The 23,687-nt window shown below is 38.5% G+C and overlaps 2 protein-coding genes across 2 annotated transcripts; one reads left to right on the top strand and one right to left on the bottom strand.

Moving 5' to 3' along the window:
* Window positions 607–10,219, top strand: LOC109830428 (proteinaceous RNase P 2). Its single transcript, XM_020397680.1, has 6 exons — window positions 607–1,626; window positions 4,269–4,370; window positions 4,467–4,642; window positions 5,271–5,391; window positions 9,516–9,584; window positions 9,697–10,219. The coding sequence occupies exons 1-6, from the start codon at window positions 724–726 to the stop codon at window positions 9,970–9,972; spliced, it is 1,647 nt and encodes a 548-aa protein (XP_020253269.1). The 5' UTR covers window positions 607–723; the 3' UTR covers window positions 9,973–10,219.
* Window positions 11,317–23,232, bottom strand: LOC109830894 (transcription initiation factor TFIID subunit 12-like). The gene is made up of 8 exons (XM_020398251.1): window positions 22,822–23,232; window positions 22,008–22,166; window positions 20,435–20,932; window positions 19,386–19,460; window positions 18,915–18,993; window positions 18,737–18,801; window positions 18,567–18,602; window positions 11,317–11,867 (listed from the first exon to the last, which is right to left on the bottom strand). Exons 1-8 carry the CDS (start codon window positions 23,230–23,232, stop codon window positions 11,769–11,771), a joined length of 1,422 nt encoding a protein of 473 aa, XP_020253840.1. The 3' UTR covers window positions 11,317–11,768.

Below are 23,687 nucleotides of genomic sequence, written 5' to 3'. Positions count from 1 at the left end.
CATATGTATATATATATATATATATATACATATACATATATATACATATATATATGTATATATATACATATATATATATATATATGTATATATGTATATATATATATATATATGTATATATGTATATATATATATATATGTATATATATATATATGTGTGTGTGTGTGTGTGTGTGTGTGTGTGATGTATATATGTATATATATATATATATATGTATATATGTATATATATATATATATGTATATATATATATATGTGTGTGTGTGTGTGTGTGTGTGTGTGTGAAATGAGTATGCTTGGTATCAAACACAAGTTTTTGTGCTTGGTAGTGAGGTGGCATATTCCCCTCCACTCATTGAAATTGATGCCGACGTTCATGTGGGTTGGAGAGTGGTTTGAAATTGGAATGAGTGGATGAGAATATGACAGCTCACTACCAAACATAAAAATTTATACTTGGTAGTAAACGTACCTAATTCTCTCTCTCTGTCCTAGGCCGAGTGCAGGCCCGGCTGAGCCCGGGTCGGACACCGGGCCGGGACGGGCCTTGTGCACAAATAAGCACCCCTAATCACCTTGCCCTCAAAACCGAACATCGCTTTTAGCGCGTCCGCTGTTCCTGCGTCACAACTGACGCCAAAATTGCCCCCATCATCTAGGGTTTTATCACCAACAAAGACGAGGGTTTTAGCCCTCCACTCCGATTTCAAACTCCATCACCAATGAAGAAGAAGAATCACAGGCCTGAAGCCCAATTCCGCCATGATCTCGATACCTGCTCAAAGAACAAAGATCTCAACGGCGCCCTCGATCTCTATCAATCCGCCCTCTCTTCGAACTTCAATCTCTCCTCGTACCACTACAACACTCTCTTGCATCTCTGCTCCTCTTCGATCGAAACCCTAGATCCATCTTCAAAGCAATCAAAGATTGGTTCAAGTTTCGAAATTTTCAACCGCATGATCGAGAGCGGTATAGTGCCAAACGAAGCGACGATCACGACGATGGCTAGGATTGCGGTTCAGAAATCGGAAGGCGGCGGGGATCTCGCTTTCGATCTGGTGAAAACGATGAAGGGTAAGTACGGGGCTGTTCCGAGATTGAGAACATTTGGACCTGCGATTTTTAGTTTTTGCAATGGATTGGAAGCTGAGAAGGCGTACGAAGTTGAGAATCATATGATTTCGATGGGGGTTTCGGCTGAAGAATCGGAGATTGCTGCATTGTTGAAAGTGAGCGCGAAGAAAGGGAAAGGGGAGAAAGTTTATGAGTATTTGTTGAAGTTGAGGAATTGTGCAGGGAGTGTGAATTCTTCAACCGCTGAAATTTTAGAAAATTGGTTTACAAGTGATATTGCAGTGGAGTTTGGGGCCGAAGAATGGGATTTGATGAGAATAAGAGATGTAATTTCGATGAATGGAGGAGGATGGCATGGATTGGGATGGTTAGGGAAAGGGAGATGGGACGTGAAGAGAGGGAATGTTAGCTCAAATGGGGAGTGTTCTTGTTGCAGGCAGAGATTGGCTTGTGTGGATGTTGAGGAGAAGGAAGCAGAGAAATTTGTGGAGTCAGTGGCAAGTTTGGCTATGGAAAGGGAAACAAAGTCTAATTTCAAGATTTTTCAGGTTAGATCGATCCTCTTCCTCTCTATCTAGGGATTTGATTATTCCTCTATGTTTTTAGGTAATGCAGTTGAGTTACATTGGAATACTAGTCATAAATGTAATGGGGCATAGGCACCATTATTGTGAGTAGTTTGCTTCTTATGGAAACTATAGTGCTTGCTTAATATTACAATGTCTCTCAGTATTTGCATTGAAAGTCTGAAATTGTATTTCAAACCTAAGACTATTCAAATGGAATAACATCTTAAAATGGAAAGAAAAAAAAACTTTTTAATATAAAGCTCATAAAAGATAGATTTAGTCAAAATTGGCCTCTCAAAAATAAGATCCGATACAAGTTCAGGCAATCTGCAATCTATGTGTTAGATTGTCTTGTCTCTCAGGATCTATGAGTTTTTATTTATATACAAGTAGTCAGTTTTTATCTGGCAAAGAGCAGCACCCTAACCAACCCATGTATTAGTTGGGTTAGACAGACTGATTTGATCTATATCAATTTATGCCCAAGTCCTACCTGGTAATTTATAATCGGGTTCAGATCAACATATAGGATTGTCATAGTTAATGCGAAAGATAGTAATTCCAGACTACAAAACTATGGTTCAAGATTTTAAGCATCACCTAATACTGTTACATATTAGTCATATTGTGCATATTTTAATCATGGTGGTTTGGCCTGCCAAACTCAACTGATGTTGCCAACATTAGCTAATAGTAACTGATACAAGTTAATATTGGCTAATAAAGTTTAATACAAAAAAGTTCTGAGGTTTTAAAATATAAATAGTTTATTTCATAAGGCTACATTGAGGTAAAATGAATAATGAAAGTAAATAATAGAAATATTATAATTAAACTCTAACCTTTTCCATCTAGCTATGTCATAGACTATGCCTATGATACCGATAGATGAATCCCAGCTGTGAATGTCCAACATTTTCCTACATTTTGAACACCTATATAGGCTTGCTTTTGTGTGCGTGTGTGAACAGGTTAGTGTATTTTATTCAATACCAAAATATGAAATTTGTACAAACTCCATGACGACAGAAAATAAAACCTCAAGGATAGGTTCAAAACAAAAAACCTGTCATAAACTCTATACGTATCACCATCTATACCGACGAAAGCTTTCAAGCTCAATATCCTCATCAGATCTGTACTGAATAACTTCCAGCTTCAACAAACATGTTCTCAATCAGAGCACAAATCAAAGCAAGCATCACCTGCAACTTTCCTCACAAACTGAGGTTGTAAATAAAACCTTGCATGCCAATTTTCTATTAGCCATAATATCATATATCTTTTCCACCTTTCTAAATTGAATCTTCAAGTAGAAAACATATTGACTTTTGATGGTCGCAAAATCTGGTTGAGATCCTCTAAAAACCATATTATTCCTCATTTGCCAAATAATATAAGTGCAGGCCTCCAATGCAGATCTATTAAATTTATCTTTAAAGCCCTTGCCACCCCATTTCATTAATACCCACGGAACAATAGTATTCCAATTAAAAAGACCAGACCTTCCTTGAATAAAATATGTAAACAAAACTCCATATTCTTCTAGTGATAGAACACTCAAAAAATAGGTGTTCAATTGTCTCTTCAACATGATCACGAAGTGGGCAACTAGTATCAATCTCAATGTTTTAAAAAGCTCCCGCGTAGGCCTAGGCCTAGGCATTACCTAGGCGCCGCTCACCTAGGCCTTGAGAATGCCTAGAGGAGCAGAGACCGCTTACGCAAACTGCACGGCTAGGTCTTTGCCTTGATTTCCTTTGTTTTTACCTCCAAGTCTTCTAACATCCTTCGAACTCCTTCGGCTTTCTCCACCTATACGAACACCTCCTCCAACTCCTCTGCTCTTCAGCAAAATCTCTTTCGCCACCACTTAAACAAAAATAGAAATCCTCCTAGGCCTAGAAACTAGGCGCCAGTTTAGCAGCTAGTGGTGCCTTCCTTTTTCGATAACATTGATTGTAATTAGAAAATGAAAAAAATAAGAAAATGCTTAGGCCCCGCCTAGGCTCTATGCGCCGGGTCCGACGCCTAGGCCACCTAGCGCTTTCTATAACCTTGATCAATACACTGATCAACCTGTAAGCCTCTTTTCCTCAAGTGAGTTCTAGTCAAAAGCTTTCCTAGCATATCAACCATAATATAAAAGAGTGTCATGGTAAATTTATTGCACTCCGCACAAATTTTCTTCTAAGTAACTTTAGAGAGGTTTGGCTTAAGAGTAGCATAGGCACCTCTTGAACTGAATTGAGGAGTCCTCGCCAGATAGTACCATCATCCCCAATATCAACAAGAATAGGAGCATATTATCTCAATTTAAGGATTTTCTTAATGACCCAGGAATGACCAAAGGAAACAGAGATATCCCAAATATTAGGTTCTTTGATATACCTCCCATGGATCCATTTCACCCATCGATTATCAGCCTTGAGAGCTATATATCAAAGGTGCTTATGCATCATAGAGTTGTTTGTAGCAAACACATCATGGAAACCAAGAACACATATATATAGTTATTTACTATACTTCAGTAAAGTTTGTTCATTTAACACTAGTGCTGTGGTAGGATGTTTTATTCTGTTTATTTTGGATTTAACTTAGTCTACTTTCTGTTTGTTTAGGAATGGTTGGAGAAACGTGCTGATTATGGAGCTATAGTTGATGGAGCAAATATCGCATTATATCAACAAAACTTTGCGGATGGTGGATTCAGCTTGTCCCAGGTTCGTTCATTGTTTACTGAATGTTTCTGCTATGCCTGACCTTAAACTTCTGTGTCACTATTGATGTTCTTTTGCATGTGTTCCTTTATAGAGCAGCTGGACGCTGTTGTAAGAGAACTTTATAAAAGAAACCAGAGTAAATGGCCGCTTGTTATACTTCACAACAAGCGTTACCGAGCACTCATGGAAAACCCTTCCAATAGGCAGCTGCTTGACACCTGGAGAGCTGAAGGAGCACTATATACAACCCCAAATGGATCAAATGATGATTGGTATGGTTTCCTGATAAAAATATTCCAAATGCACTACTGTTTACAATGAATTCTGCAACTTTGTTATCTCGGAGTTTATGCATAATACTGACTTGCTTTGTGAGAGACCTGGAATGAGACTTACGGATTTATAGTCTTATTTAGTTATAGTTTCTCAAAAATTTTATACTTCTAAATGAAAATATCAGAAAAGTTAATTCTCATCATATCTCCATAATATTTAACTGGTAAAAGAGATTGATCTTGTCATGTCGCAGGCCCGCGGGCCTGTTGGTGCATGCAAGCCGTGGGACCCACCAAGTGTAATGCACTGTTTGGCTAAATCCACTACCAAAATCGACTAGCCAATGTTGCACTTGAGTCTTGAGTTTACCTATTTAAGCCACACAATTTCACTGTAAATTCCCAATGTGGGACTATAAGTTGAGGTCTCACAGATCCTGTCCAACCATACTCTTATCTGCATGCAAAAATTAGAACCGTGATTTTATATCTATTAAATATTTCATTATCTTCACATCTATTTATAAGTTCTTTTTGTAGCATGCTGTTAGTCTCCTTCCATCTATTAATAAGATATACTTTGGGCTCTATTGTTTCTTGTCTAAATACAACTGTTATGATTCAGGTATTGGTTGTATGCAGCAGTTAAGCTGAAATGTTTGCTTGTGACAAATGATGAAATGAGAGATCATATATTTGAGATCCTAGGCAGGAGCTTCTTCCCCAAGTGGAAAGATCGACATCAGGTATGTGCTTTGGAGCACCTCTATCAGATTTATTTTCTTTCTAACATATATACTATGACATCAGCTATGTGCTTTGAAGCAAGGTTTTAAATATCATTTATAGGGGATTTATCAGACGGTCATATCGGATAGTGAAAATTGGGGATATATCAGCGATAAGTAGTATTTATCGGAGTGTCATATCGAAGGTGTGCATGCATAAAATAATATCCTAAAATATAACATTGAATAACATACAAGCAAATAACAAGATAAACTAACCAACTATAGAACCTTAATGAAATTTAAACACACCAAAATGTAAATGCACATGTTTAAGATCACTAACCAAATGTAAATACACATGTTTAAGATCACTAACAAATAATTCTAATAATTTTTACCGCTAATATCGGCCAATTTATTGGCTTAATTGCCGATAATTACCCAAAAATGATAACCAATTAAAATTTGAACTTATCATAGCGGAAGGGTCCCAAAACCATTAAATCGCTGATATTATCGATTTATCAGTCGATATTTAAAACCTTGCTTTGGAGCGCTTCTATCAAATTTATTTTGCTTCTGACATACATACTATGACAAAGGGTGATGATGCTTATCACCTCTAGTGATGATATTCCTTGAGTTTTAAGCTGTCATATTAATAAGTGGAGAAATGCTAGCCACAGTCGCGAGTGCACTACACTCGTACAGTGGCTGGGACATGTGCCTCATACTGGGACATGTAGGGACACACGTCCTTATTGCAGTGCAAGTGCAATGCACTCACGACTGTAGCTAGCACTCTTGTAATAAGTGATAATGCTACCAAATCACATAGTGTGGGCATTAGGATTGATTGATGTTTGCAGTAATGTCCTTATTATGCACATTGGTAGACTTCCTGGTTTATAATCATATAGGATTTGATGAGATAGTTAAGTCGGAACCATGAGTTACTGGTTAAGACAGATTTAGAAACTATCCAGAGCAAGAAAAAATTAACCAGTTGCTTGGTGCTGGTTTGTATTTTGTGTGAATGAGATGTTTTGCACATGGAAGAATCTTAGAATAGTTTATGAGTTTAATTAGTTTACTTGTCAGCATGTATGTTCTTAAATTTCTGAGGTTATTTGAGATTTATCTTATATTTGGCGTATGTTTTTGGTTGAACTTGTTAGATTGCTGGCCAAGTAAGATAATAAAATGGTTTCAATGCAGTGTTGATAATTTTGGCTATACTTCAAGGATCTATAGCTCTAAAATAGATTTGTATAATATCAATCTAACATAGAGTGAAGAAAATTTGGCTGTTAAATTTGAAAAAAAAAATTATAACCAAACAGTTTTTGCTGAAAGAAACTCAGACCTATCCAAACTTGATGTGCGCTTTAGAACTTCACAGTTAACAGTACATGCTTTTAAAATTAAAATAAAAGATCATTACATTCACTTCTTTCTTTCCTTTCTTTGTGATTTTTGCTCCCCCTCTTCTCTTCTCTTTTGGCATGGTGCTGGCATGATGAAATGTATGATTTTTCTTTTCTTTCTTCTCTTCGGGTGGTTTTTTTATGGTTGGGGGGTGGGAGGAGGTTGGGTGGTGTGGGGTGTTATGTAAGTTTGGGAGGGAGGAATTATCTATAAGTAGGCTTAAGCATACGGTCTGTCGGTCAGTTTTCGACCTAAATAATGCTAACCGAATTGAATCAACGTCCTGCTAAGAACCGAACTGCACCGAAGTGAGTCAGTTCTGGTCGGTGCGGTTTTGTCGGTTTGCACAGGAATAATGAGAATGTATACATCTTGTTATCTAAAGCCCAATGCAAGAACAAGCAACCTGATTACTCAAAAATCATTGATTCATTGATATGAGAAAAAAGCATATATCAAACAAAATAATAGAAAGAAAAACCATTCACTGTAAATTGATCATATATTTATCAATGTTAATTTCTTTAAGTATAAGCAACATGAAAATTTCAACTACAAGTCTACAATATGATAATTAACAACCATCAAAATCATACTGTTCTTCTATCTTTTACGCTAGCACAATCAAAATCAACTAGGATCAAATTTATTAAACAACAATCATCAAGTTTTATAGTAACAAAAGAATATTCATATTGGTTGGTGACGAAAAGGATTCATGAGAATAAAGAGATATATACCTCCACCGGCGCAGAGTTTAAAGTCGAAGATGGATATTGAAGGGGTGGTTCTACCATGATAAAGCTGTTGAACTATTATAGTCTTGACTCTTGCATATGAGATTTTCACAAAAGGATTCAAAGGGTTTAAACTTGAACCCGTAGTTGAGCGATAAAGTTGCTGAAGGGATGAGATTTTAGCTGAAGATTTTTTGCTAACCCTACAAGCTAGGTAATGGAGGAGAGGAGTGCAAGAGATGAAGGTTTCCACAATTTCTTGTGAGCAAATCGGAGGAAATATCACGTAAGAGCTTATCACGATTCATCACAATCACGTTTAACTGATTTTAAAATCACTCAGGTTTGGTATATTAAAACCGTATAACCCCACCCAAATACTTAACACACATATGTTTGGTCGGTTCAGGTATGTCGGGTTAAAAGTTTTTCAACCCAACCCGAACCGAATAGCACTTGAAACCGACCCAAACTGTTAAATATCATGCTGTTCGGTCAATTTTTGCTGTTTCACCTAAAATTTGCTCTCCCCTATATATAAGGCTTCCTAGTCAGGTGCTTCTAATAGATATCATAAGATAACTGGTAACGATGATCTCACAAAAATGTTAAGATTAAGTGAAAGAAAAAGAAGAGGAAATGGAGAAAGGAGGGGATAAAAGGGAAGAGAATAATGTATGGGGGCAGAGGGAGGAGTGAAACAAAGAAGAAAACAAATGATTAGAGCCAAATATCTCATGATAAATTTCGTATCTTTAACCAACTTCATATGTGAAGCTTGGAAGCTTCCTAACGACAGGTACAAGTTAGGCAGGTTGGATCTCATCAGAACAATATTGTGTTGAGCTGGTCCTGTGACAAACTAGTACATGCACGGTTTGGGTTTGTTGACCTAATCAAGTCCAGAGCAGAGGAACCAAACATTCTTTCCTCTCTAGCCTTTTGTCAATTGACAGGTATCAAGTGCTAGCAGGTTTCCGACTGTGTAGAATCTAATCACGTCTTCTCTGCTGCTGCCTGATTTACGTTCAAAGCTCCAATTCCTTTATGCTTTTGCTTAGTTGCAATTTATTCCGCTGTTTTCCATACCGTTCTCCTCATCTATTTTAATGGCACTGGGGACGTTACACAGGGTAATGGGGTACGTACATGCCATACTGAGAGCATGCTTAGTAAAAACACTTTGTATCTACACCGTTTCATTTGGAGGGTCCAAAACAGCCAGCCAATAACTAGACTAGACTGCTGGGGTTTCAGCCCTAAGATGTGAAGGGCTTCTTCAAACACTTGCTAGAAGTGTATGTGTTCCATGTTGAAGCTGCCAATGTGTCCTGGGTAGGAATATAGCTCTTCGATGATTGAAAGCTCCCTTTTGGCCATTTAACTTCATGTTTAACAATTGTGTTTTCTCCGAAGCCATTGAAAACTAGTACGATTTAAAATGGCCTATTCTGCATTCATGATCACCAATGTTTTAAAAAGCCTCTGCCTAGGCCTAGACGGTGCAACCGCTTGCCTAGTGCCTGGGTGATCCCTAGGCCGCCCACTTAGTTTTTGGGAGCGCCTAAGGGAGCACAGTCTGCCTACATGGACTACACCATTTAAGCATTGATCATGATTTCCTCCATTGCAGCCTCCATGTCCTCCAACCTCCTCCAAACTTTAACTATGAACACATTCTCTACCTCTTCAACCTTCAACAAAACATCCTCCGCTACCACTTAAGAAATCTACCTATGTGTCACTCCAGCACGTAAGCTTTCTCTAACATTGATATTTACTATCAATAACTGTAATTAAAAACCGAAAAGAAGGAAAACACCTAGGCGCCGCCTAGGCTTCCAGGCTCTAGGCGTCGAGTCCAACGGCTTCTGTAACCTTGGTGATTACAATGTATTCTTTTTTCTTTTATTTGTCCAAAATTCATCTTTCATACATTTTCATATTATAACCTTCCATAACATTCTCTTTCAGGTTCGGTATACATTCGCTAAAGGTAATTTCAGACTGACAATGCCACCCCCGTACTCTATAGTTATTCAGGTATTTTCAACGTAGCTTATATAAGCTTCACACTAGAACTGCACCTTGCTACTCGTTGTAGCTTGTAAAATTTTCTGCTCGAGACTTGTCTTTTTTTTTCCTGTTCTTTTAGGAGTCTGAGACAGGATCATGGCATGTGCCGGTAGAAAACCGATGCAGTGATGAGAGCACCAGGGATTGGCTTTGTATAACTAGACCAGAGTCGCACAATAGTGGCAAATCAACCCATGCAAAAGCAGAAGAGATGCATGATGCAGAGAAATTTACAGCTGAGAATGTGAATGGTGTGAAGAAATCATCCTCAGAGCTGCAAAGTGGTGTAGTTATACCTTTAACAGGGAAAAGGAAAGAGAGATCTCCATCACCTTCAAAGCCACCAGCTGGCTGAGATTTTTTTTTAAATTTATTTATCTCCTATGTTGTAACCGTAATGTTCTGGATGATTTTAGCATATGTCCTGAAACTAGAATTCAGATGGAGGAAAGAGGTCTCGTCACATATGTTCCTTTGGTGGCGTGAGTTCTCTTTTGGGCGAATATTCTGGTCATAAGTTGTAGTTCATGCTAGTAGGTCAGAGATAATACCAGACTAAATAAATTTTGAAATAAAATTTGCTTGTCATTTTTGTGATGTTCTTATCTAATGCATTTGTCTATTACTATGGATGCAAGCAACCATTTTCTTCTCCTCGCCTATCTGGTCTTATTTTGAGTCCACAATAAGGATGAAGTAGCAGACTCATCCTTAAGGCATGTGCTGAGCTTCCAAGTTCTCTTCTAAAGTACCAGTTTACATATTTTGTCTCTTAAGCTATGCCAACATGTTAATTTTACAGGTCTACAGCCAAACATTTGTAGATCAATAACGTGATGATATATATTTTTCTTTGAATATTTATTTCTAGGTTCTTATCGGTTTTATCTCCTATTGTCCCAAGCTAAAACACACTTTAAACGACTTTTCCTTTTTGCCCTTAAACCATTTTTATGAATAAGAAAATCATTTTTTAAACAAAAAATACAAGAAATCCTTAAAAAAAACATTATCGTGTTGCCCGTATACATAGTTCAAGGGAGAAAAAAAAAAGTAAATTGACACTTTAACGGCCAACTTTAGTGTTTACCAATACTATCGCAGTATCTCGTTGCCCATAATATCAAGAACGGTGTTTTCTCGTTGCCCATAATATTAGGAACGCTGTTTTGGATTAATACTTCAGTATCTCGTTGCTCATAATATTAGTAACGTTGTTTTGGGTTCATAATTCAGCATGCTACATACATACAAGAAAAACTGTCTGCCTTGAATCGTCAAGAGTCCTGGTGTCGATATATGGACCGTGCACTGATTTTGGAATACAACGATACGGTTACGGTACAATTAATTTTCAAGGAGTATGTCATTCCCTAAACTTTCTACACAACAGGACACTAGGACTTCTGCCATCAACCATCTCTGCCTTGCTAGCAGCGTTACATATCTCAGCGATTTCATGGATAATATAACTAATCAATCTTGGATGATATTTTAATTTACCAACATTTAATTCTGCCAAATTTTAGTCCAACTTACAAGTGGCAAATACCGCCTGTGGACGAATTAACTCCAGGATTCAGAATATGGCAACAAATTACACTTTTTTGTGGGATACTAATCAAAGTGACAAGTTGTTATTCCGAGTCTGCAAGTGATTATATGAGCATTGCTAAGGAGACGACGACTTCTATCCACACAAAAAAAAAACCATAATAATATTAGTTCCTGAGTAATATCAAACTCTCCCTTAAACTCGCCCTATATAAGGGATGCACATGTTTCACATCAAACACGTATCTGAAGTACCGAGTCATATCAAACTCTCCCTTAAATATAAATAATCTTGCATACATCCTTGTCTTCAGCTCAAGCAAAAAGCATCATTCCTCTTCTTCATCTGGTCAATAAAAATTATATGATAGCGCAGCAGTAGCGCAAAATGCAGCAGAAACAAGGATATGCTTGGAGCTGTTTTCTTAGTTCCCCATCGGTTGGTGCTTGAAACAAAAAAGAGCAAACCTTTCATCTCTTTTATATCCTTGCTCAAGCAATTGCTGGAAGCCATCAAGAGAACATAAACATCTCAATCATTTAGCTTCTAACTAGTGATTCATGTTCTTTAGGAGAAACAAAGGCAGCAGGTTTTGCTCAATGGAGTTTTGGATTTGCAGCAGCTTGCCCACTACCTGAGGCCGGAGTTTTTGTACTAGTACCCCCATCTTGTGTTCCTATCATAGACTTCTTGATCTGGAAGAGATTCAAGAAAAAATTAGTTTAAAAATATGTAGAAATCAGAATAACGCATCCATCTAAGCACTAAATTGCTCACTAGGTTTTTGTGCATGGATCATCCTACGAAATAAGGTTTAAGATCCTGTCAAGTAATAGCCTTTGCATAAAACTTAGAGAACAGATGTTGTTAAATGAAAATTGATACAACGCGCATCCTTTCAGAGCCAATAGTTTGAGCTAACAAGAGTTGTAATAGTTTGACTTTTGTTGGATGTTTGGATGAGTGAAAGTAGGTAGTTTACAACTCAGTAATTGGTTAGAGGAAAGAGAAATTCTCGCAAAAGATAGGAAGAAATGGCCACTAGGAAGTTGGTGGCTAAAAGTAAAGAGCAATTCCATCAAAAGATTAGATGAAAATGGCCACAACAAAAACAGTTCTGATGCTGATATTGGAATGCTCCCAACATAACATCCATTGCATAATGCTTTCGAGAAAACATCCATCTTATAGTTACATCTCCACTCAAGTATAATTTAGGGTATGTGGTAAGAGTTAACATTTTTGCTAATTATTCTAGCCAAACAATATATGTGTTCACAAACTTGAGAATCTAATTGAGCCCAAAAAATCATTTTCCTTCCAGTTTGGCGTTTTCTATGAATATGAATGGTCAGGTGTGTTCCCACGTCTCAGCTCATCATTAGTCACCCTAAAATGAATAGTTGCTAATATTAGGCTTTACCTACTGAAAGATATCTTTTCCTTTTTCACTTGGGCATCAGTTAATGTCCTCCTTTTTATACAATTAATGATTTACATGTGGTGTCAGAGACTCATAGTGGGTTTATATTCATGCATTTTATACTACTGCGCTCAAAATTATTGATCATAACATTTAATTCTGTGCATATAGACTATGCGCTCAAATTATTGGTCATAACATTTGATTCTGTGCATATAGACTACAGTAATCAATGATCTTCATACACATACTAGCTTAAATACTGTGTGTTTACTCTAATATGAGTGAGTGATTGGATGGTACTCTTCAACCATGCGATTAAACTAAAAACTGAATTTTATACTGCTGCGCTCAAATTATTGGTCATAACATTTAGTTCCTTGCACATAATACTCTTCAACCATGTGATTTAAACTAAAAACTGAATTTTATACTGCCGCACTCAAATTATTGGTCATAACATTTGGTTCCATGCATATCGCAATCAATGATCTTCATACGCATACTTGCTTAAATGTGTTGGGAAATTACCCTGATTCCCCTATTGCCAGATTTGAGAGAAAGCGAAAAATAAATGCGCAAAATTGGGGGACACGCAAGATTTACGTGGTTCGGCACAAAATTGCCTACGTCCACGGACTGCTGCAGATCTTATACTGAAAGGGGGAAAATTACAAGCACTCTGAATATTGCTCTGATATTCTCACTGAGTGCTCTCTTTCTCTCTCTGTTTTTCACTCACTGAGTTTTCTCTGGCTCAGTACTCTCTCTTAGCCTCTCTACACATTTTCTCACTGCCTTGGATTTTCTTTTTCTTAGCAGTTGATGGATGGTTAAACAAGGGAAGAGGGGTGGGGGTTTTATAGCCTGAGTACCCCCTTGTTTTCTTCCTGCCATTTGACAAATGGCCTCGTCATTTTCTTCCTCTTTCAAAAATTGCGGCTATTGAAAGTCCTCCTCCCCTTTTTGATTACTAAAGGTCCTCCTCCCCTTTTTGATCACCGAAGGACCTCCTCTCCTTTTTGACTAACAATCTCCCACTTGAAGACTGATTTCAATCTGTCTTCACATCTCGATCTGTGCAGCAGCTCTTCCCTGATCTTGTTATTGTTGCAGGCCAACTGAAGCTGAACACAGCTTCAGTTTGTCAATAGTCACCGTCTTTGTCAGCATGTCTGCCGGATTTTGAGCTCCACTGATTTTTTCAAGCTTCAAAATTCCATCTTCCAGAAGTGACCGGATAAAATGATACCGCATCTGTATGTGCTTCATTCTGGAATGGAAAGACGGATTCTTCGCTAGATGAATAGCACTTTGACTGTCGCAGTATAAGACATTGTCTTCTTGTTTCTTGCCTAATTCATCCAAGAAATTTTGAAGCCACACCATTTCCTTGCTGGCTTCTGTAACAGCGACATATTCTGCTTCAGTTGTGGAGAGAGCAACTATCTTCTGCAGTTGAGAAGCCCAACTCACTGCAGTACCTCCTAGAGTATATACATACCCTGTAGTGCTCTTTCTGATATCAACATTTCCTGCTAGATCAGCATCTACATAGCCTGTTAGTATTGTATCTCCACCTTTGAAACAAAGTGCTTTACCTGTGGTGCCCCGTAGATATCTGAGGATCCATTTGACTGCTTCCCAGTGTACCTTGCCCGGATCATTCATGTACCTGCTAACAGCTCCCACTGCTTGAGCAATATCCGGTCTTGTACAGACCATGGCATACATCAGACTTCCAATTGCTGAGGCGTACGGGACCTTCGCCATGTGTGCACGCTCTTTCTCTGTCTTCGGTGACTGATCTTTGGAAAGTCTGAAATGAACACCTAAAGGTGTACCCACTGGTTTTGCATCTTGCATGTTGAACCTGGAGAGTACTTTGTTGATGTACTCAGCCTGTGATAACATCAAAGTCCCAGACTTCGTGTCTCTCTTGATCCTCATTCCAAGAATCTGCTTTGCAGCACCAAGATCTTTCATCGCGAACTGATTTGACAATTTTTGCTTCAAATTTATAATCTCTTGCAGATCTGATCCTGCAACGAGCATGTCATCAACGTATAACAATAAAATAATGAAGCTATTGTCAAACCTCTTGATATAGCAACAATGATCTGCTTGGCATCTAGTGAAACCGTTGCTGCCCATGAAGTTGTCAAACTTCTTGTACCACTGTCTGGGAGCTTGTTTCAATCCATACAAGCTCTTCTTCAAACGGCATACTAGATTTTCCTTGCCTGCCTTCATGAAGCCTTCTGGTTGCTTCATATAGATCTCCTCCTCCAAATCACCATGAAGGAAAGCTGTTTTTACATCTAACTGCTCAAGATGTAAATTCTCAGCAGCTACAATTTTCAACACTAATCTGATTGTAGTTAGTTTCACAACCGGAGAAAAAATTTCATTGTAGTCGATACCTTCCTTTTGCTGAAAGCCTTTGACAACCAATCTTGCCTTGTAGCGCTTGTTCCCATCATTCTCTTCTTTGATCCTGTAAATCCACTTGTTATGAAGAGCTTTCTTACCTTGTGGTAATTCAGCTAAGTCCCACGTCTGATTTGACATGAGTGAGTCCATCTCATCTTGCATAGCAGACTCCCACTTGACTGAATCCTTCACCTGTATTGCTTCGTCATAACACTCCGGTTCACCACTGTCAGTCAGCAACAGGTAGTGCAAAGAAGGCGAATAACGCTGGGTTGGCTTAGGAATTCTGGAGGAGCGTCTCACTTCTGGCGTGCTTGGTTCTTCTTGAACTGCTTCAGGGCTAGTCTGAACATCTTTTTCAGAAATCTCCTCAAATTCAGCAAATTCCTTTGTTTCAGCTTTTGTACTGGAGCTACTTGATTCTGCAGTTGATCTGTCTTTGTACATCACATTCTCATTGAATATGACATCTCTGCTTCTAATGATCTTCCGATTTTCATGATCCCAAAATCGGTAACCAAACTCATCACCACCATAACCAACAAAAACACATTTGTTAGATTTGGCATCAAGTTTACTTCTTTCAGCAGAATCTATGTGTACATAAGAGATACAACCAAAAATTCTTAAATGTGAAAGGTTTACCTCTTTTCTGCTCCAAGCTTCTTCCGGTATTCCACCATCCAAGGGAACTGAGGGTCCGCGGTTGATTAGATAGGCTGCGGTATTGATAGCTTCAGCCCATAGGAACTTGGGCAAGCCGGCATGTAACCTCATGCTTCTGGCACGTTCATTCAAAGTTCTGTTCATGCGCTCTGCTACGCCATTCTGCTGCGGTGTCATGGGAACTGTTTTCTCCATCTTGATCCCGCTGTTTGCGCAAAACTCTTTGAATCTACTGTCTTTGTACTCTCCTCCATTGTCTGACCTCAACCTCTTTATCTTCAAACCAGTTATATTTTCCACCATGGCCTTCCATTTTCTGAAGGTATCAAAGACTTCTGATTTCTTCTTTAGAAAATAAACCCACACCTTCCTTGTAGAATCATCAATGAAGGTGACATAGTACAGTGAGCCTGCAAGAGATGAAACTGGAGATGGTCCCCATACGTCGGTATGAATCAATTCTAACCTTTCTGTCTTGGGTGTCTTGCCAATCTTTACAAAACTGACTTTCTTCTGTTTGCCATTTTGACAGAAGTTTCTTCATCCCTTTCTCGCTCATATGGCCAAGCCTTTGGTGCCATAGGTTTGATTTTTCATCTGCATCTGTTACTGCAATGATATTCTCTAAGTTAGAGGTTATATAGAGAGTACCACTTTTCTTACCTCGAGCAATGACGAGTGCTCCTTTGGTAATCTTCCATTCATGACCCGAGAAGGTTGTACAATAACCCTCTCCATCAAGCTGTCCCACAGAGATCAAATTTCTTCTAAGACCAGGAATATGTCTCACTCCTTGCAGCTTCCATGTGGTCTGATTTGGCAATTTTAATCGAATGTCTCCCTTGCCAACAATCTTCAAGGTTTCATCATCTGCTAGATGTACCTTTCCGAAATCACCGCTGACGTAGTTCTCCATGATTTCTCGGCATGGGGTGGAGTGGAAAGATGCCCCTGAATCAAGAATCCATGATTCAATCGGACTGTTGACGCTTAGAATCATAGCATCACCTCCTTCCTCGGTCACGTTGGCAGACTCCTGTGCGCCGGTGTTTTTCTTCGGTGCCCGACACTCCCTCTTGAAATGACCCTTCTTGCCACAATTGTAGCACTTGAAGTCTTTCTTTCCTGATCTAGATTTGCTCCTTCTAGATTTTGATCTGCCGTGATTTGAACTTCTTTCTGAAGTTCTTCCCCTAGACTCCGTGTGTAAAGCTGAGGAGGTTGAAGCTTCACCCGATTCTCTCCGTCGGATCTCTTCACTAAGAACCAGATCACGAACATCATCGAACTTCAACTTGTTGCTTCCCGATGAGCTACTCACAGCCGTGACTGTAGCGTTCCAGCTTTCTGGTAGAGAAGAAAGAAGTATCAATGCTCGTACTTCTTCATCAAATTCAATCCCAACTGAACTCAACTGGGTTGTGACTATGTTGAGTTCATTGAGATGTTGAGCTGTCGATGCGCCTTCCGTCATTCGCAAATTGAACAGCCGCCTCATCAAGTGAACTTTGTTTGAGGCAGAGGGCTTCTCGTACATGCTGCAGAGAGCCGCCATAAGACCCGCCGTGGTCTTTTCCTTTGCTATGTTGAAGGCAACGTTTCGGGATAGCGTCAATCGGATAACTCCAAGGGCTTGTCTGTCGAGGAGAGCCCACTCTTCATCCTTCATATCATCTGGCTTCTTTCCCGAGAGAGGTTGATACAGCTTCTTCTGGTACAGATAGTCTTCGATCTGCATCTTCCAAAAGCCGAAGTCCGCACCATCGAACTTCTCAATTTTCACCTTCCCTTCATCTGCAGCCATCGCTCCCACTCAAATCTGACTTCCTCTGGATCGTTTCTGATAATTTCTGCGAACCACCGTGTATTAAGACACCTCTGCCGACAAGTCAGTACCGCCGGCAAAATTCCACTATTCACGAAATTTACTATTCACGTGAATAGTAACATTGCAGAAATTTGACAGACGTCACAACCAGAGCTCTGATACCAGTTGTTGGGAAATTACCCTGATTCCCCTATTGCCAGATTTGAGAGAAAGCGAAAAATAAATGCGCAAAATTGGGGGACACGCAAGATTTACGTGGTTCGGCACAAAATTGCCTACGTCCACGGACTGCTGCAGATCTTATACTGAAAGGGGGAAAATTACAAGCACTCTGAATATTGCTCTGATATTCTCACTGAGTGCTCTCTTTCTCTCTCTGTTTTTCACTCACTGAGTTTTCTCTGGCTCAGTACTCTCTCTTAGCCTCTCTACACATTTTCTCACTGCCTTGGATTTTCTTTTTCTTAGCAGTTGATGGATGGTTAAACAAGGGAAGAGGGGTGGGGGTTTTATAGCCTGAGTACCCCCTTGTTTTCTTCCTGCCATTTGACAAATGGCCTCGTCATTTTCTTCCTCTTTCAAAAATTGCGGCTATTGAAAGTCCTCCTCCCCTTTTTGATTACTAAAGGTCCTCCTCCCCTTTTTGATCACCGAAGGACCTCCTCTCCTTTTTGACTAACAAAATGTTGTCCGTGTTTACCCTATTATGAGTGATTGGATGGTACTCTTCCACCAAGTGATTAAACTAAAAACTGAATTGTATAATTTGAATTGGCAAAACGTAAAGCCACAAACTTTTCCCTTTATTCTTATTGTTCTCGAAGATTTCAACTGATTAGCTATCATATCCATTGATTATGTGGTGCCAGCTATTAACATGCTTAATAGTGAAAAAATTAAAATAGGCTACCATGGAAAATTTTATGAAGGAAATAATCAAACTGGTGACCAATGATAAATAATAATAATAATAATAATGCAAGTATAAGAAAGAGAAAATGCAGAAACACTAACTGAGGATTGCAGTATTAGAACCAAACATACCATTGCAAGCCTCTCTTTATGAATATCATTTGTGGACTGCATGTCATCCCAAAAAAAAAAATAAGCTGAGGAAAACAATTAGTAGAAGTTCCTTTCAGAAGAAAGGAGCAGCCTTGCAACTGCTAAAGTCATAATCATTTATAAAAACAATATATATTGAAATATCCTACCGGCTTCTTGTAACACTTGATCTCATCTCCGCTAAAGCCAGGCAAGGACATATTCCAATGTCTCTCTGCAAAGTATAATAAAGGATTTTATGGTTGTAACTATGGAATCACATAAGAGGAAATGGGAGGGACCTGAAACCCAGCCACATCAGATAAGGTGCCATTATAAAATTCTTACCTACATGTACAAGTATGTCCTTCGCTTCTAATGTAGTTGATTTTCGATGCTTAGCCAAATGGCAAGCTGCTGTAACTATCTGTAATGCCAAGAAATATCATTAGGAAATATGCATCACTTAATGAACAAATAGAGAGTTTAGGAAATAGACATGTTAAGAAATATCTTTGATATGCAAACTACAGATATTAAAGAACGTCCACAAGTATATCAGAAACCATATTAAGGTTGAAATATTAACCATACAAAAACTTTTTTCCCTCGCAAAACTTCATGTGGATTCTCATAATCAATGTCAGGGTTCTGTCAAGAACAGATTTTTCTGCGAAACTAGGGAAAAGAGTTCCAAATAGGTAAAGTCATACGGCTATTGTCAATGCACAGGAAGACATAATTGATTATGAGGGCAAAGGAATAGTTTATTTCTTATTGTTAGTAACACAATAATCTTCAATGAGAACAGGAACTCACAGATTCAATGAAATCATCAGCAATCTCCAGGAGGTCATCTTCAATTTCAGGACGCAACTTTTCAGACCGATCAACCTGTTGAAAAAGAAACTACACTGAATGAATATTGTACCCTAGGAAACAGTTGGCAGAGCAATATACACATATACTTGGAATACACGTCTAAACAACTAAGAAAATATTGGATATTGTCACAACAACGTCTTCTCTTGCAAACATGAGCGATTAGACATACTATGGTTCAAAATTATAATGCAAAATGCCATTTGAAAAGGTGAAAACAATAGCACTTTGATGTGAATTGTAAGGCATAGAAAACGGTTCTGGCACCACCTTGCATGGATCGATGACATAGCGACGTAATATACATTTATAAAATCTTGAAATGAAATACGATTTTGTTCTTATGATATTTTTTTCCCAACATCATGGAGTGATTGTGAAAAATTGAGTAAGTGCATAAGGATTGCTTCGACAATAGATTTCTAATGTTCTTGGTCAGTGACACACTAGCAAAATTATCTGATAGTACTTTTCACTTTCCCCGAATCATACAAGTGTACAATATATATATACATACATACCCACATGCATATATGCACATATATACATACACAGCCACGTGCATCTATGCACATCACCATATCTATACATATTCAAGGATGGATGTGTGCATGGGTTTGCATGTGTAAATGTTAATTATCTATATATCCTTGTAAATATGACAAATGGTGTGGCCTTCAAGGCATTTGTAAATTACAACTACCCAAGTGCCTCTTGGAGCTGACCTTCAAATCACTTCTTAATAAATTGACACGTATTCATGTATGTAAAATGCTTACATAGTTATGTATAATTGTATACTCACACTGGGTTCATTATTAAAAGTCACAAAAGCAAGTTATAAGTTCAGAGCATATGGCAATAACAAAAGGAATTTGGTATCAAGGTTGAATAAAGGGGTTTTACTTTCCAAATTATAGAAGTAATTCACATTTAGGTAGTACCGCATAAGAGAAGCGAATTAATTCTTAAAGAGAAGATCCAACCTGTGTTACCAATTCTCGTATACGCTTCCTGCTTATAATATCATTACTGATCTCTTCAGTATCATTAGATCCCAACCCAGGTTGGGCCAAAGCTTGAACATTTGACTTTTGCACTGTAGGTACAAGAGCTTGTGAAGCTTGATGTTGTGAAGGAATATTTGGTTGATTCCTAAGTGGATGGTTGTCTTGTGACTGGTTTTGCAGTGAGCTTTGCTGTTGCATATGCTGTATTTGTTGTAGTTGGTGTTGCTTCTGCTGCTGTTGCTGCTGAGAAATTGATGTTTGTTGGTGATGCTGTGGAAGATGAGGCCTTTGCTGCATAGTTGGTGGTCTCATCTGGGGTCTGTAAGAAGAGGAAGGTAAAGAAGCTACATTTGATTGTTTTGCTTGGGATGACATCCACTGCTGATGAAGAGGTTGGGAACTTTGTGATGCAAGTGATTGGGTAACGGGAGAAGTAATGGAAGGACCTCTTGGGCCAAGATGACTCGGGAATTTCTGCAGCAAAAAGAAAAAAAATGAGGACTACTTTTTCATCCGAAATGATTTCCAACAATAACATTAGATATGAGCTTCTACCTCCAAGAAAAAAAAAATCAGGGTAGAAATAATTGTGGAGCAACATGAGAATCAAAGGCATGGAAAATAATACAACCAATAAATACAAGATTGTCTTAGCGGGCAGGTTTTTTCTTATTTTGGTATTTAAAAGCTCAAGAACATGCAATGGTGCAACCCATTATAGAAGTTAAAAGGATCAATAAGTCAGAAATCAACTGCTAAATACAAGATTTTAAAGCCAATCAAGTGTAATATTAATTTTCCCTGAAATCATCTGAAGGATGATGCACGAAAGTAAAAACATCAATGAACTGCAAAAAGGGGCAACGAAAAAGAGGAAATCTTCACTCCTGATCCTTCCAAATTAAAAGGAATAACAATATGCACTTCAAGACTTTATAAATTACCTTAAACATTCATAACATTCATGATACAAAAAATGCCAGAAGACCAAGAGCATTAAGAGCATTGTTTATGACAATTCATATCATTGTAAGTTTGTTTAGATGCAAGTTTCACAAAACTACCATACGCTTTGTCGAGTTTTGCACAAAACTACCATAAACTCTTTTTAGTAGAGAAACTATTAGGAACTTTTTACTAAACTTTGATAGCTGGTGGCAGCTAGGATAGGTTGTAATCCTCTTCACATGTGATATTCTCTATTACCATCATTGTCATAGATGCTAATAAAGGTAGTTTAGACCTTCTATCAAAGACGTTAACAACATTAGAAACAGATTCCTATGGTTCATAACACTTTTATGTAGTTTTCAACGTTCATGGTAGCTTTCTCTAATAAAAAAGTTATGTTAGGTTTGCGCAAAACCCCCCAAAGTTCATCGTAGTTTCTTGAAAATTACCCTGTTTAATATAAACATTATGGTATCCTATTTTTGTACTTCAATCAGTTCTTTCTTTGCATGACAAGTGGAGTCAGAAGTGCTAACAAAAGGCGGAAATAATGGAATTAAAAAAGAGATTATCAGTACATACAGATTTACCAACTTACTTGAGAGTTTAAACCCTGGCTAGGTGGAGTCACCGATCTAAGTTGTGGCTGACCAAGTCTCTGCTGATTTTGCCCAAGAGCCCCAGTAGGTCTCATCTGAGAAGTACTCAACGAACCAATCATCCCTATTGTCTGAACTCCAGGAACAGGTTGCCTAGCCTGAAAAAATATCATCATGTAAATTTATAAAAATATAACTTTCAATGCACCCCAAAAGACATTATTTTGCTTTTATCGCATCACAAGCGTGAAGGCAAAGCTCTTAAAATACTACCACCCTTCTTCTTGAAAATAGATATCCAGCATCATGTCCTCAATATGTGGGAATTCATGAATAAACAGAACCTTCGGATGGGGTAACCGCATCATTTTCTGCTCACTTTTACTATTTTATGAAATTAACTCCGCTAGTCTTTAATCACTATATGATAACTTCGGCAAAATAATTGAATGAATTAGAATTTGATAATTTCAAGGAACAAGCAAAGTTCCTTCAAATTGTTAGGATGGTGCAACCACAACATTTAGCAATGAATAGACCCTTAGGACAGTACAACCACAGCATTTTATCCACGCGCCGAAGGGCTTGCTTACATTTGCACCAAGTGAAGGGAAGTTAGGAGAACTTATGATAAGTTAAGTTAAAGGTAACATGTAAAACTTATTTGGGAAATTAATGAGAGGAATCAAGGGGAACTAATTTCACCCCGAAGGTTACAAAAGTTTTATACTCTGTCTTCAGATTGTCATATTTATTGGAATTGAAGGTGGGGAAAAAAAAACTGAACTTTTACTTGATTGAAAACGCACCCACCTGATCGGGCCCACCAACAGAACCCCTCGGCACTGCAGCAAAGGGCTGCATATGAGAAGAACTCGGGCCGCCGAACGGACGAAAAAAGGAACAGACGACGGCGGCGTGATGATGCGAATATCCAGCAGGAACTCCAATCCCTCCTCCGCCGAGGCCGCTTCTTGGGATCGGTTGGGTCGGTGGCCGAGGCCGCGAGATCGCCGGCAGAGTCCGCTGCTGCAATTGAGGAGGTTGCTGAGGCTCTAGGGTTTGGGATTGAGCAGGGCTAGGGCTAGGGTTTGGGGATGGGGCTGATGATGCTGGTGGTTCGATTGGGGTAGAAGGCGGCGGATCTGAGGACGATGACGGTGGTGGGTCCGAGGAGGGGGCGGGTGCATCTGTGGGTGCGGATGTTGATGGTGGCGTTTCCATGGATTTTGAATTTATTTGCTGTTCGGTTCTTTTGGCTCTCTTCCGTTTTTATTTCTGGGAGAAGAGGCAAAGGGGCGGGGCATAAATACCCACCCTTCAACTTAAATTTCATATTTGCAGTTTTTAACCCCTACAGATTTTGCAACTGTTTCCTTTTATCTTCGAAATCTTCTTTGCAACTAGTTAGCAGTTATACTATGTACTATGTCTAAGAAAAAGGACTTAAAAATTCAATCAAGGCAAAACCTCCTTATTTTTTTGATTTATTGTTTTCTTCCCTTTCGAATTAAATTTCTTATAGCAGTTTCAACACGTAAAATTTTTGTAACTGCTTTCCTGTTCTTGTTTTTTTTTTTTTTAATTTATGAAAAACTTCTTTTAACTGGTTATTAAAACAAAATTAAGATGTGCAGAGTGTTTTCGCCAAAAGTCGAATTTGTTGTCGAATTCATTAT

This window comes from Asparagus officinalis, chromosome 2 (assembly GCF_001876935.1).
Source record: "Asparagus officinalis chromosome 2, Aspof.V1, whole genome shotgun sequence".
In the NCBI taxonomy this organism is placed as follows: Eukaryota; Viridiplantae; Streptophyta; class Magnoliopsida; order Asparagales; family Asparagaceae; genus Asparagus; species Asparagus officinalis.
The sequence above is the reverse complement of the archived record's forward strand: the minus strand, read 5'-3'. Positions and strand labels throughout refer to the sequence as shown.